General features: G+C 54.1%; 1 protein-coding gene across 1 annotated transcript; it reads right to left on the bottom strand.

Moving 5' to 3' along the window:
- Positions 1–360: 360 nt before the first annotated feature.
- On the bottom strand, positions 361–15,323 carry TRARG1 (trafficking regulator of GLUT4 (SLC2A4) 1; the record flags this gene model as incomplete). Its single annotated transcript, XM_079904500.1, has 4 exons — positions 14,930–15,323; positions 5,871–6,094; positions 4,070–4,206; positions 361–602 (listed from the first exon to the last, which is right to left on the bottom strand). The coding sequence occupies exons 1-4, from the start codon at positions 15,314–15,316 to the stop codon at positions 361–363; spliced, it is 990 nt and encodes a 329-aa protein (XP_079760626.1). The 5' UTR covers positions 15,317–15,323.
- Between the last annotated feature and the right edge of the window lie 146 nt (positions 15,324–15,469).

Genomic DNA, 15,469 nt, shown 5'->3' with positions numbered 1-15,469 from the left:
TCCGTTAAAGGGGAACTCAGTTTCACAAACACTCTGGGAAACAGGGTGAAGAATTTTTCTGCTATGAGACCCCCCCCCAACTTACTTGGGGTTTCTCTTAATGTCCTTCTGTTTGCTTCTCAGTATTGCTTAGATTTTCTCCATTTGTTTCGGTAGACCCTTGTAAGAAAGAAAGGAGAATGGGACTTCCCTGGCGGTCCAGTGGTTAGGACTCTGTGCTCTCACTGCTGAGGGCCTGGGTCCAGTCCCTGTTTGGGGAACTAAGATCCCACAAGCCGCACGGAGTGGCCGAAAAAGAAAGGAAAACAATTATTATTTTTAGAGGGGAGATAAAAGACCCGCCCCCACAGAAGGTACGGCCTAAGGGGAGACTGCAGCAAGTTGGCCCACGAGACTCAGCTTCAGGCGTCTAGCCCAGAGCGTCCCCAACTTCAGTGCACAGGAACCACTGGTGATCTTGTGAAAGGGCAGAGATTCTGGATCGGGGTGTGGCCTGAGCTTCTGCATTTCTGACCGCTCCTGGCGACGCCCATTAATGCTGAGTAGTAAGTCTCGAGGGCCCAGCCCCATAGCTCCCAACTTCAAATGACCACTGGGATCACCTGGAAATCTTTAAAGGCTCTGGAAGCTTAGGCCACACCTCAGACCACTTAAGCCTGATTCACTAGGAGTGGCGGCCAGGCACCAGCGTGGCCCACGCTCCCAGGTGATTCCAGCGTGCCGCCGGGAGGGATTGAGAAGCCTGCTCTAGACCCGCACAGTTCACTCCTTTACCTGGAGACTGAGGCCCAGAGAGAGGCCAGGGCTGCTCAAGTTGACACAGCCAAGGAGTGAAGGTTTGAGGCCTGGGCCAGAGACCTCTCCTGGGCACGCGGGGTGGTCTCCTGTCATGGGTCAGGGAGAGGCAGGTAGGGCTGGGGATGGAGGGGAGCAGAGTCTCAAGGGCCAGCCTGGGATGCCCAGCACCTCCCAGGTTCTGGGGTGCTCTCCTGGCTGTGCCTTGGGAAATTGTTATTGGCATTCCCCACGTGTATCCAGCCCTCACGGTTCACCAGGACACGCCACTGGGTCTCCGCCAGCCCTGTGGGTGTGCAGAGAGGATCACCGCACCGTTCACAGGTGGGGAGTCCAGGTCGAGAGAGGGTGCAACCATCTGTGATTTCAGGCTTTCTGCATTGTGGAAGCTGCAGCTTTTCCCTTGCTGAATCTCAGACACGTGTCCCCCTACGCCCTTTGCCCCCTACAGCCTTTGCTCTCCAGGCAGCAAAGCATGGCGGCAAGAAGCCAACTTTGGGGTCAGACCTAGGGATACGGTCAGTTCACCAACATTTCTTCAGTACCTCTGCATGCCAGGCGTGGTGTGACCCGGGCCCAGTGTCTGAACCTCTCTGAACCTCGGTTTACTAATCGGAACCCCGGGATAACACTAGCGACCCCCTCGGATGGCCGTGTGGATTTACCAAGGTTTGTAAGACGCCAGCACAGCCTCCTGCCCTCTTCAATGCCTGAGGCCTTTGTTCAGAGGCAGAAGGAACGACCAAGGGAAGACCAGCATCGCTCACCAGAGAAACTGAGCCTGGGTGAGAACAGATGGCTTGCCCAGGGGAATGCTTCATGGTGGCCATGGAGCCCCTGGATGGCCAGGCTCCCCAGTGCCCCCCAAGTTGTTTGGAACCCTTTGAACCCAGCGGCACAAACAAGACCCTCGGTGGGCTTGGACGGTCAGCTTTATTTCTTTCCATGCCGAGAAATACAGAGAGAACTGGTGAGTGGGGGCCGGTGGCGGTCAGGGGGTGGTGCTTGCTGTTCCCTAGGGGACCTGGGGAGGGGCTGGGTCAGTGCCCCAAGCCAGGGGACCACTGTGTTCATGCAGCCAGTACTGGACCCACGAAGGCGCTAGGATGGCAGGGCCACTGTCCCTTCATGTTCAACGAGGCCTGGGGGTGTCAGGAGACCTGTGGGTGGGAGGCAGCAGGTCCCTCCGTCCCAGCCTTACCTCTGAGGGTTTCCCATCCTCTGGCCCTGGGCTCCTCTCTGCCGGAAGGGCCGGTCTCCCGAGGCCTCTGCCCCTCCCGCACACCTTGGAGGCCTCTGAGCTACATCCTTAGTATGACTAGGAGCCTCAAGTCGTTCTCGCCTGAAGGAAGGATGCTCCTGCCGTGCCTGCGTCTGCAGTGATCTGCTGTGGCTTCTCTCCTTCTCCACCATCCTGGGTTTGGAGTAGGAACCAGTGTGTGTATCTGTGGGAGTGCGTGCGTGGCAGGGCCTGTTTTTGTGGGTGAGACTGTAGATGGGGGGGCAGGTCTAGGTGTGCGTGATGGTCCCAGGGCACACAGAGGCCGCGGTCCCACCTCTGCCGTCATTTTCCCACAAGACCACGCCTAAACAGTCTGGTTCACTGCTCTCTTCTCCCAGGGGTGCTGAAGCTGGGGACCCCTGGGACCTGCCGGAAGACAGCTGACTCATGACCCCTCCTTCCAGGGTGGGGGCCGGTGAATGTCAGATTCATAGACCTCATCATGACTCCCCTGGCCTGACCTGACCTTGAAAGTGACACAGATACTCTGGGCTTATCCCCTTCCTCCCCCCCGACAAACACGGGCATTTCTATTTTGGCCTCAAAGGTCCCATAAAGCAAATCCAGCCGGTCCCTCCTTTAGGGTCGGGAGAGGTTGGAGTTTATTCCCTGGGTGGGTGACTGACACAGGAACGCCAGCCCTAGAGGGATCTGCCCATGCCCCTGGGCCCTGAACCCTCCCCTCGTTCATACAGGCCCTCCTAGAAGGCTTGGGGCTGCACCCAGGACCCAGAGCCCCTCCCGGCAGACAGAGCCTCTGTGCTGACATGCTCCCTCCTCAGGAGCCTCTGAGGAGGGTGGGAGAGACGGGCAGGGACCCTGAAAGGAGGCATGAGGGTCCTGAACAGGCACAGAGGAAACATTCTTGGCCAACTTGGGGCCCTGAGAACCTGCCCTCCCAACCTCCTGGAACCCTAGCTGCTAGGCAGGGCCTCACAGGGTGGGAAGGCCTGTAGCATCCTTCTCCAAGGGTTTGGGGGCTGAAGCCAACGGGGGAAGTGGGAGCAAGAAAGACCCGGGAGAAATCTGAGGGGCCCTGCTTAACTCCTTCCAGGTGTCCCATTAAGTCCTGAGACAAAGGCCATGGTGTCCGGGCCCCTGATTCTGGGCATGTGGATGTGTTCCTAAGCCCAGGTCCCCAAAGATGGGACCCTTCAGCCAAGCTCTTCCCTCTATCTTGAAACTCTCTAGACCCCATGAACAACAAACCTTCATTAAAAACTCTGGCCCACGCCCCTGCAGAAGGCACAAACACCCCTAATGGCCTGGGAGCCCATGGGAATTTCCCCCAGGGGTGGTCCCAAAGCCTGCTCCAGGGAAAGCCTTCGCTGTTTGTGGTTGGCCAGGGGCACAGGGTGAGGCACAGAGCATCAGATGCAGCTGGGCTGGGAGCTGGGAGCCCAGGCCCCACCTGAGCCCCTCTGCATGGGGACCCTGAGCCCCTCTGCATGAAACTCTGAGTTTGTGCCCCAGACAGCCAGGGAGGGCCTGTCAGGATGAGAGCTCAGGCCTGGGTTCCTTTTCACTGGCTGTCCTGGAGGCAAGGTCAGGCCCCGGGAGTTCTTGGTTGGTGGCCCAGGTAGGGACTAGAGGCAGACTGCGTCAGCCTGGCAGATGCTCTGACACCAGACTTCTCAGCCGAGATGCTCGTGAGGCTGAAAGGTCTGGGAAGAGGTCTATGGGTCATGCTGTCCCCGTTTCTGTCTCCACCAACATTCCGCTCGGTGCCTGCACCCTGCGATGGATGTAGGATTGAAGTATGGCTGTTGCCTCTTTCCAGAGCAGCTGCACATCCTGTGTGTCCGAGGGGTTCCAGGGCATGTGCTGAGCAGAAGCTTGGCCTCTGAGCTCAGGGTACTGGCTGGGATCGCAGCAGGCACGTGGCACAAGGCATGCAAACAGTCTTTTTTATCCTGCCTCAAGAAAAATACAAAAGATAATAAAGGCCCGCGTCTTTTCTCCCGGTCGTCAGACACGCAGGGACTGTGCTACCTCTCTCCCCGCTGTAGTCTTGCTTGTGGGGCTGGTTTCTTCTCACTCTGGCTGTATGTGCTGCTTGGCAGGTCCCAGGAAATCGTGGGGATGAGAAACCAGCCAGAACCCTGGGGTTAAACTGCCGGGACGTGCATCTGAGATTAAACCACAGTATTCACTGGTTTCACAGTCAATTTCATTTCCTCCCTTCCTTTCTTCCTCTTGCTTTCCCATGTGATGTGGGCTGGCAATGGGGTGACTTGGGGGTTTCCCTCCAAGTTTGTACTTTTGGAGCTGGGGGACAGGTGGGCACTTGGCAGTCACCATCCTGTCCTCCGAGGTACATGGGGCATGTGGGTGTGGAGCTTTCCAGCGGGTGGGGGCCTGCTTCTGTTAGCACAGCCCCCTAGTTAGGTTTATTTCTTCTGAACTGTAAAGAAAAGAACAGGTATGGTAGAACAGAGCTCAGAACATAGGGTCTTCCGGTCCCTTTTTTGAGGATTTGAGTCTTTGTTTCCTAGCGGGAAATGGTACCGGGGTGAGTTGGCTGGGGGCTCCCAGTGGAAGTGAGCTCCTGCCAAGGACAGGACCGGGGCCTTGGTGGTTGGTTCGGAGGTAGGCGCGTGGACCCCTGAGGCTAGAACCATCGCTGCTTGAATATTTTAGTGAAAACTAAACAGTCCCCTTTGCCAATTTGAGTCCAGTGGTTGTCACTTGCCATTGAAAGAGTCATGGCTAAGGCGACAAGCAGCAGCAGAACAAAGAGACTGAGACGTCGGAAGGTGATACTGAGGTTCATACCCTGGGCTAGTGGGTTCCTGCTTCTCAGGCACCTGCACACCTGTCCAACTCAGAGGTTATGGAACATGCTTCCGCTCAGACGGATGAAATGGAGGACCTGCCTTTTGAGCCCAGGCAGACTGATTACAGACCTTAACTCTTCCCTCTCCTACGAGGCCAAGGTTCCCCATGACCCCACGGCTGAATCCCAGGCTTTCGACCCCAAGTTGAAAACTCTGTATTCCAGATCAGTGCCTCCCAAACTCTAACGATTGGGCTGGGAATCTTATTAAAATGCAGATTCTGATTCAGTGGGTCTGGGTGGAGCCTGAGATTCTGTATTTCCAACCCTTTCCTGGTGTCAGCAGCCACGGCTGCTGGCCCATGGAGCACACATTGAGGGGCAAGGTCTTTAGGGGAACAGCTTACGTTGATCACCAAAGGGGCAGAGATGCTTGGAGGCTCCCGATGTGAGTGTGTGACGAGAGGGAAATGGACAACACTGACCTGCATAGCCCAGAAATTCTCAAAGCTGCCTGGGCTCTGTGAGCAGCTGAGTGTCACCTTTGAAAATGGTCGTCCTGCTTGGATAACTTCCCTGGGCCACCTTTGGGCACTCACAGAAGTGTTGCTTCCTGACTTCCAGCACGTGCATGGTTGACTTCCAGTAGGTCCTGGCTGTCTCATCAGGGATGCTGTCTGGCAGGCCCCCAGTTTACAAAGCAGAGTCACATGCATCATCTCAGGTGATGCTCACAAAAGCCTCTGTGCTGGAGGCTTCTTCCTACCGCTTTCAACGTGAAAACCCCGAGACTCGACCCAGGCAGACCCTGGTGCGGGACCCAGGACCATCAGAGCTGAGACTAGAGCTCGTGGCCTCTGACTCCTGGGCACGTGCTCTTCCCACGCCCTTTCCTAGTGATCTATTCTCCAGGCATTAGAAAGTCAGAAAGCCAACCCCACTCAGCCAGTCCCTGCAGGGGACTGGGTTGCTTTCCTTGAGTGAGAGGGAAAGGCTGTGGCCCACACGTGCTCTTACCCTTCTCCCCACCAGCACCCCTGTCCCAGGGCGCTGGGCCACAGCCTTCCACAGTCCTCACTGAGGAAGCTGGAGTGCGGCTGGGCCTCACCTGCAAAGTTGACAGCCACGGCCACGATGATGATGACGACCCCCAGGATGATGAAGGTGACGCTGAGCATGCCGGCCAGGCGGCCCAGCCTCCGGGCCCCGTCCAGGTCTCCCTGTTGCATGCTACTTCGAGACTGCAGAGAGAAGGTGGCAGAGACCTCAGGAAGGCTGTCCTTGGCAGCCTTGGAGGGGGCCCCTTACTGAGCCCCTGGAACACACCCGGTCCCCACTGCGGCCCACACTCCAGCAGCCTCCATAGGGGAGCGGCAGGGGGCTCCTTCAGGACTCCAGTGGCCAGACCTCTTGAGGAGACCCGTAACTAAGCCTGCCCCTCGCTGGCAGGGGACAGCTGGAAGCATGACCAAGCAATGCAGGGTGTTATCTCAGGACAGTGACGGGCAGGGTGGTATAGTGGAGACCGAGGGCCTGGGAGGGTGGACCAGGTCCAGGCCATGCTGAGCTGGCAGGAGAGATAAGCCAGGCCCCCACGGACCCCAGCCCAAGGCTCATTCCTACAGCTGCACTAAGGCAGCCCCTGTGGCTTTTTCTATGGCCTGCCATACCTGCCTCTTTTGCTCTGTGAGCCCCCTCTTGCCATAAAAGGAAAGAAATCACTGGCCCTCCCTCTCCCTATATCCCACCCAGGAACCACATCCTTGTTCAACCAAGTCCACTTCCCAGATCACACCAGAAAGGCGAGGCATTTGGGGTTTGAACCAGGAAGGCTGGGGCTGGGGCGGAGCCATGTATGGCTTCACAGGGGCCCCTATCTGATATTTCACTCCTTCTCAGTGAGCTCGGCTTCTCTTGGCCCTATTGAATTGGGTGAAATCAGGTGGGTTAGGATGGGGATGGACAGAGGACATAGGGACAGATAGGATCATGAGGGGTCTGGGGGGAAGCAGTAGGAGGTGTGTCCCAAGCTTCTCCCCCCTCACCACTGCCCAGGCTGGCCTGGGACCTCCAGATTCCTCCAGCTCTAGAACTTGGACTTCTATTGATAGAACAGGCACAGGCAGGAGTCTACTAGGTGTGACGACTTACAAGACCTCAGGCCATTTATTTGGTTATTTATGTTCTGGTTATTGGAGGCTCCTGAGTTCAGCATGGAACCATCAAGTACCTTGACGATGATGGTGACGATGATGACAAAGATGTATTGAGCCCTTACTTTGTGCCGGGCAGCTTACTGACGACTATGCCTAAGTGGTCTCATTTAGCCTCAGAATCATTCTATGAGGTTGGCAGTGTTGCCCATTTTTAAAGACGCTGAAGTTCACAGAAGTGACACCTCCCCCCTGTTCTCTTCATTGGGGCACCCCCCGTCTCCTGGGTCCTGTCTTCATCTCTCAGAATTCTGATTCCCCACCTCCACCCCGTGGTTCCCTGTGCCAAGCTCCTTCCAGGCCAGTGCCAGCTGCCTGCCCCAGTGTGACCTCACTCACTTTGCCCCAAACCACAGCTTCCTACTTCCCAGATCTGCTCCTTACCTTGCACTCCGCCTTCCACGTGCTCAAGCCCCAATTATTGGCAACAGCCTGGAGTGTCCTCCCACTGGGTCATAACTCCCCTCCCATCCTACTCTACTAATTAGTTTCCTCTCCTAGTCAATTCCATTGCAACTCTCCTCTCTAGCTTCGCTGCACTTGCCCTAGTTCCAGGGGCCACTTCTCACTCAAGCCATGACAAGAGCCTCCTGAAGGTCCCCCTGGCTCCAAGCTCTTTTCCTCTCCATTCTACTCCCCACACCACCATTTCACCCTATAGATATTCATGCCAGGCATGGTGCTAAGACCCTGGGGTGCAGCGGTGTACAAGAGAGCCCCGGTTCTTATGCTCATGGAGCTTACAGCCTTGGGGGGAGGCTGGCCTCCATTGTGACCACACAAATAAAAGCAAAATTGCAAGTGTGGGTAGCGTTCCGAAGGAGAGGTACCTGGTACTATGAGAGTTTATAAAAGGGGAGAGTCAGGGAACACATCCTGAAGGGAGGACATCTGGACTGAGATAGGAGAGATGAGTAAGAATTAAATAGCTTTCTTTTCAAATGGAAGAAGTGTTCTGCGCAGAGAGAACAGCATGTGCAAAGGCCCAGAGGGAGTCCCTACGTGGCAAATACGTAGATGTTCAATAAATCGTTATTGACTGAAGGAAGCAGGCGGGAACTTGACAAAGGCCAGTGCAGCCGGGGCTGAGACAGTGAGGAAGAGGAGGCTGCAGAGGCGGGCAGGGCCAGGCCAGGTAAGGCTCTGCCCATACAGCAAGGAGGTCGGTCCTTATCCCAGAACAGTGAGAGCCAGTGAAGATGGAAGGATGGGGCAGACGATGGTATGATTGGATGCAGGTTTCCCAAAGACCCCCCTGACTGTAGTGGGGGATCACAGGAGAGCCAGGAGCTGAGGCAAAGTCTCAGAGAGATGATGATGGCTGAGGCAATCACTCTTGTCCAGCATCCTCCACGGCCCCCTACTGTCTGCAGAACAGAGTCCAAACTCAGGTTCGCTTTGCATTTCCTGGTTTTACCCTCTGCCATTCTCTTCCACAACCTCTGGGTCTAGCCGATCTGAACTGCTCAGGGTATGAGCACCGACTTCCACTTGCCTTTGCTCGTGCTATTTCTCCCGCCCACATTCCTGCTCCCCCATAACACCTCAAGTCCAAATCCTCTCTATTCTTCAACAGCTGGCTCCAATGCCACCTCCTCTGTGAAGCCCACTGAGATTCCTCCACCCCCACTGGAATGGTCATAATCCCTAGCATTATTTGAACATTTACCTTGTGCCAGGAACTATGCAAGCTCAAGTCTAGACCTCAGCCTCTCTCTGCTGCCCAGGGACATTGGGGCACCAATCACTCCTTGGTCTTTTCACACTCTCCTTCTTTTTTTTTTTTTTTCACCCTCTCCTTCTTGACTAGATCTTTTTCTCTCCTGTCTTGAAGAAATCCTCTATTTGTCTCACCCAGTTGTAGGCTCCCCAGTGCCTACAGGACAAAATCCAGATTCCGTTTTGTGACAGTTGGGGCCCTTCTTGATCTGGCCTTTCTCCATTTCTCCAGTTGCTTCTCTCACCACACCTGCCTGGTGTTCTGTATTCCAGCTGCATCTCCTCATCTGTAAAATGGCCTAATAACAATCCCTGCCTCGTAGGAGTGGTAGAGGATAAAATGCTCTAATGGACGGCAAGCTCAGGTCACCAAACTCAGGACATCAACACCGAGGCAACATTGGGAGGAAGAGGGAGCAACATACAGAAAGACTGCTGGGATTTCCAGGAATTTCAGCTTCAGAAATCCTGGGGTTACCTTGAATCATTATCCAGGACTCATTCTCAGCTGTAAATATAGCATCAGGGGGAGGGGCAGAGGGTTTACGATGAGTCCTGCCCCCCATTTTCCAGAAAATGTCTGTGCAGTAATGATTCAGGGCCATGGAGAGAGGCACACAGGTAGTTTCTTGGGTATGAGAGGTGAGGAAGAAAGGTGAGAGGGAGAGAGAATTTTTTTCAGTTATACTGAGCCCAGTCTCACTTATTTATCCGCAGAGCCATCAATCCACGCATCCTTGGATTGATGGAAGGTCGTGCTTGTTCCTTCAAGCCTGAGGGACGCCACTGAAGGAGACACAGTGGGAATGGCTGCATGGGATAGGGCAGACCTGGTTGTGGCTTCTTTGTTGTGTCAGACACTTTATACACTCTATGCAATGTAAACCTCACAACTATTCTGTAAATTTTAGTTTTCCAATCTGTAGAAAGGAGGGATAGTAACTGCCTCTAAGAATAGAGCCCTAATCTTACATGAGAAGTTGTCCACTGCTAGCTGGCACTCATTTCTGAAGTACCCCCCTCCCCAATTAGTTTCCAAATGAAAGATCCATCCCTTGTTTCCAGGGATGGAGGAAAACCCTTCATTTCTTTTTATGAGTAAATTACCAGCTGCTCTGCGTCCCCGTTAGTGACATCAACTTCCTCTTACACCAAATGGCTCAAGTTGAAGGCAACTAATAATAATTGCAGTAATGGTTGTAATGACTGAATTAATAGATCATTTGTGATTGCAATGACTGTGGGAATGGTGAGTGAGAAAATGAATTCAGGTTAATAGATCAGTGAGGAAAGATATTGAAAAAAGTTTGAGTGTGGGGAAAGGACAAGGCGGGGTTGGGGAGAGGATAGGGTGAGAAGGATGCTGATGGGAGCTGCTAGAGGCTGAAACCAGCCAGAGGAGGGTGGCAACAGAGCTTCTCAGGAACGAGCTTTCTCCACCCATGAGGCTCAGGCCAAGGCCTAGCAGGTCTCAGGAGAACTGACAAGATGTGCCAGGGCTGATCAGTTATTGGCCCTTCCACAGAGATCAAGCATCTCCCAGTAGGTCAAGGCAAAAGGATGTGCTTCTCCATGTGCTTCCCAGCACTGTCTCTGCATAGACACAATTGTTTCTGAAATGCCCTGACTACAGTTTAACCCCCCTGTTGCTGGAGAGAGGGGAGGGGTGGTGGAGGATCCTGGGGAAGGAGTCAGGGCAGCTGCAGTGGTGGATGGGACGGATTGGCAAGACATAGGGGCTTGAGACCGCAGCTGTGTACCAGCTTATTCAGGAGCATGTCAAGAGGCTTCCCTGGTGGTCTGGTGGTTAGGACTCCGTGCTCTCACTGCAAGGGCCCAGGTTCGATCCCTGATTGGGGAACTAAGATCCCACAAGCCACGAGGTATGGCCAAAAAAAAGAGAAAAAAAGATGTCAATATCTTAAGCCATATGCCTACATACCAGCTGACCGTCAGCCCTGGTCAGGGCTTAGCACTCTTGTTGAGTGAATGGATAAATCATAAATGAATGAGAATGAGCCTGCAACACATCAGTTAAATAATTAAGTTGTTGAAAATGCCTAAGTAAGGAAGCGTTGAAGCCACTCTGGGTCTCTGCGTCGCTCCCACATGCTGTAGGAACAACCTACAGAGAAGGGACTGCTCAGAGGCTGCAACCCAAACCACAGACAGGGCCGCCTCCCTTTCCCAAGGCTGTAATGAGGGGTGAGACTCCATTAGATCCAAATTGCTAAAAGCCAGAAATGCCTGTTCACTGGGGGTTTGTCCTGTCCGCTGACGTCGCAGTTTCATTTAGTATTAATAATAATAGCAACCACTTCCATTTATTAAGCATTTACTATGTTCCAGGCTTTGGCACACACGTTAGTTCATTTAATCCTCCCAACAGCCCTGTGAGGTAGGTGGTTTTATTACACATCTTATAGATGAGGAGACTGGAGCTAAGGAAGGAGGTTGAATGATTTGGACATGGTCATGTGACTTAAAAGGGCTAGAGATGGGATACACACCCAAGTCTATCTGATGCTTCTTTTATCAACAACTGAAGGCCCACTGCCTGGGGCCCAGCATCCCTCACTGACAGGAGATCTTGCTGGATCGGGGAGCATGGCCATTTCTCATCCTGACCCAGGGGTAAAATGGATGAAGCCAACCTTGCCCTGGCCACCCCAGGAAGCTCACAGGAAGCTGCGGTGCTGAGCAGGCCTGGGCCTGGACACCTGTGATCACAGCTCCTGAGGTAGAGCCCCTGATCCCAGCCCTGGTCCCAGCAGGCCCCTGTCAGAGCTACAGTGGGAAGGACACTGCTGGTCCATTAGTCTTCCACTGATGGAGTGAGTGGGTGGTGGAGAGGAGGCTACTGGGAGGTGGGGGAGAAAAAGAGGGAAGGAAGTAGAATTATTCCCTCCCTGCATAAATGCCTAAAAGGTTTGCGTTTCCTGGGAGGGACACACCATCCTTGTCCCAGAGGTAGATACAGGGTGGGGCCATGAAGAGAACACTGGATTCAGTATCCAGGTGATGTGCCTCTTGCCAATTGTGTGACCATGGGCAAGGCACTGTTTTACATGCCTCAGTTGCCTCATCTGGTAAATGGGAACAATTAGCTAGACTCTGTCAGCCTCATACTAGGGCATGCTCTGCAGACAGTGAGCTCTAGCCAGGCTGTCAGGGCTGTGGGTCTCCTTCTCCCCTGGGGTCAAGGGCTTGATCCTTCACTTGGTAACCAGTGGGAAGACTTCAGATGAGGAGCTCTGAAGTCTGTTGCCAGGACCTGGAGACACCAGCATGGAGACTTAACTCTCTTTCCATACTCTCTGTCTCTCCTTCACTCCTGCTACTGTTTGAGTGGCACCAAGTATTTCAGCTCTAGATAAATAACTGACCCCTCCCTCCCCAGGGCATGGGGGTGTCCTATGAACTAGAAAAGTGAATATCACAAAAAAGTGACTCACACAAATGTTTTGGATTCCCTGTGTATATAAAAGTTACGTTTATACCTTCCTGTAGTCTAGTAAGTGTGCAGTAACACTGTATCTAAAAAAGCAATGTACATACCTTAATTTTTAAACACTTTATTGCTAAAAAATACTAATCATCATTGCTCAGCAAGTTGTGATCTCTTTGCATTAGTAACATCAAAGATCACTGATCACAGGTCACCGTGACAAATATAATAATAATGAAAACGTTTGACATATTTCGAGAATTAACAAAATGTGACCCAGAGACACAAAGTGAGCAAATGCTGTTGGAAAAAAAAAAGGCGGCGATAGACTTGCTCGATGCAGGGTTGCCACAGACCTTCAATTTGCAAAAAATGCAATAGCGGCAAAGCACAATAAAACGAGGTATGTCTGCTTATAAAATGTCCAGAAGAGGCAAAACCATGTAGACAGAAAGAAGATGGGTGATTGCTCAGGTTTGGGAGGGATGGGGAAGAAAAAAGGCCCTGGAGGTGAGGAAAATGTTTTGGAGGTGAGGAAAATGTTCTAAAGTTGACTGTGGTTATAGTTGCGCTTGTCTGTGAATATACTAAAAATCATTGAATTGTACACTTTAGATGGGTGAATTGTATGATATGTGAATTATATTTCAAAGCTCTAAGAAAAACAACAAACAGGACTTCCCTGGTGGTCCAGTGGTTAAGACGCCATGCTTCCAATGCAGGGGGCACAAGTTCGATCCCTGGTCAGGGAACTAAGATCCCATATGTTGTGTGGCGCGGCCAAAAAAAAAACCAACAAATGTGATGGCTTCCCATCCCCTCCAGGGAGACACTCACCTAATTACTACCATCACGTGATAGCTCTTACTATGTGCTGGGTGCTTTAGCACTTTGTATGGCTCATCTCATTTCACCCTCACACAACTCTATAATTTAGGTGTTATGCTGACACCCATTTTGCAGATGGGAATACTGAGGACAAAAGATGTTTGAGCGACTTGCCCAAGGCCACAGAATACCCTGTGGTTTTGTCTAGCGTGGGTGCTTCTTGCAATGTGTTGTAAGGGTCTGTTTACAAGTTTCTCCCCACTGATCGGGAGGCTCGTGGGGATTGGTGATGGCATCTGGTTTAGCACTGTATTCCCTGCCCCAGGCCCGGTGACCATCAGACCTGACTCAAGAACCTGAGAAGGATGTAGAAATGCACTGGGGGTGGGTTCGGTGGTCTCACAGCCTTGGGCCCAGGTTTCCCTTGACAAAGGCAGCTCCTACCCAGCTCACACCCTGCCACCCCCAGCAGGAGACGGATTCTAGCGAACGTTTTCTCCTGGGTCCTTGTGTGGATTCCCTCTGCAAAGCCTGTCTCTCCTCCTGGGGCTTCTCCCTGTAACCAAGAGGTTGGCCCTGCCCACAGCCACCGGGTGCACCCCTGTGGCCCGGCTCTGCCCCCAGCTGCCTCCAAGAGCAACAGGCAGCACAGGAAGTTCCTCAAAGGCCTGGCCCAGCCCTGGCTCTTCTGCCCACACCAAGTCCCTACCGGTGTCCCCTAAAGCCCTGGCAGGTGGTGCTGGATTTGGGGGTTGGGGAAGGCCCCCCCTGGCTGGAGACTGGGCCTCGGTGAAGTGGATAGAGACGTATGAGGAAATAGGGGGTTTCTCAGAGGAGAGTGGGCAGCAGGAATGACCACAGCTCCTGGGGGCTCGATGATGATGACTCAGCAGGGGAGTCACTCCAGAGGGGAAGCAGACAGTGTCTCCCCTCTCAGTGTACTGTCCCCTGCTGCTAACCTCATTCTGAAAGTCATTCCCTGCCAGCCTCTCTCCGTGTCTCTCTCACAATCTCCTGGACCGCAGAAGTCACTTGCCAACACGTACCAACATTTTCTGTGGCTCCTCTGTAAGTAGCTCTATCCAGATGACTTGGATTGGAGCTGATCTAAGGTAATTTACTCAAAACCCTAGAGCATGAGTGCGTGGGAAGCAAGGACTAGCCCCCATGCCCCTCCCTGGCCAGGCCAGCCATGCCCTCTGACACACGTGTGTTCCCACCCTTGGCCCAGGCCCCCCCACCCTGAAGACATGCTGAAATCGGTGCAAAGGCGAGGCCCAGAGGGCCCCAGCGAGAAGTTACCCCCAGAGGAGCAGCCCTGGGGCAGCCGGGCCCCGGAGCCCTCAGTCCATGGCAGGGAAGCCACTGCCTGATCTTGGAAACCAGAGCTACCAGAGGCTGACAGAACTCCGGAGGGGGGAGGGTGCCTGGCTCCCCTCCTGAGAACATGGGGCCCTGGGACCCCATGCCAGGTGCAACCTCTGCTGATTCACAGCCCCACTCAGGAATGACTCCTTGGGACAACGCCCCCGACCCCTGCAAAGGCAAGACCCCCAACTTGGCTGTATTTCTGTGCAGAATTTAGCTCCAGGTGGCTCTCTGGAATCCCCTTCCCAGCAGGGATGTGTGCAAAGTCAAGCTGTGATGTCCAGGAGCAGAGATGAAGGACAGCAAACAGAAGATCTCCAGGCCCCTGGACCCCTCTCCAAGGGGGAGTAATAGACCAGCTGAGAAGGGGAATCTTCCTCCAAGCCCCCGGCACCCAGCTCTTTTCTCTACCTCCCAGGCAGGGAGACTGGTGCCTGCAGGGAAGCGTGGCTGCTGACCCCAGGCCCAGCCCCTGCCCTGGAACAAAGAGTAGCACTTACCATAATGGAAAAGATGAGGGGGATGAGGTTGAGGGGCCAGATGGGGCAGAAGCAGGAGGTGATGGCAAGGACGAGGTAATCTTTGGGAACTTCTCTGTCCCGGGTATAGGAGGTGGTGGCAATGGAGGATGCCCGCCTCGAGCTGGCCCGGGAGGATGCCTGGGGGAGCGAGGCCTCCCGGTGCCCCTCGGATACCACCTTGAAGGGCAGGCTGTGGCAGCCCTGCTCCAGGTCCAGCGCCCCCGAGGGGGACTTGGACAGCTTCAGGGGCTTGTCATCCTGGCCCCCGACCTTGGTGAGGAGTTTCTCCATCTCCGGCAGGTCCAGGGGTGAGACGGTGCCTGGCTCCTGCGCCGGGGAAAACTGAGGCTGCCCGGGGTGGGCCATGCTGGCCTGGGCCTTGGGCTGCTCCAGCTCCAGGCCGGGACGAGGGGCTCCAGAGGGACCTCAGCACACCATTCCTCAGCCCAGACTCAGGGCCTACAGGTCAGGGGCAGACGTGTCACCCAGGAGAGCAAGGGCCAGCTGGGGGCTGGGAGG

The sequence above is a fragment of the Stenella coeruleoalba genome, assembly GCF_951394435.1.
Source record: "Stenella coeruleoalba genome assembly, chromosome: 19".
Lineage (NCBI taxonomy): Eukaryota > Metazoa > Chordata > Mammalia > Artiodactyla > Delphinidae > Stenella > Stenella coeruleoalba.
This window is presented reverse-complemented; position numbering and strand designations above follow the sequence as displayed.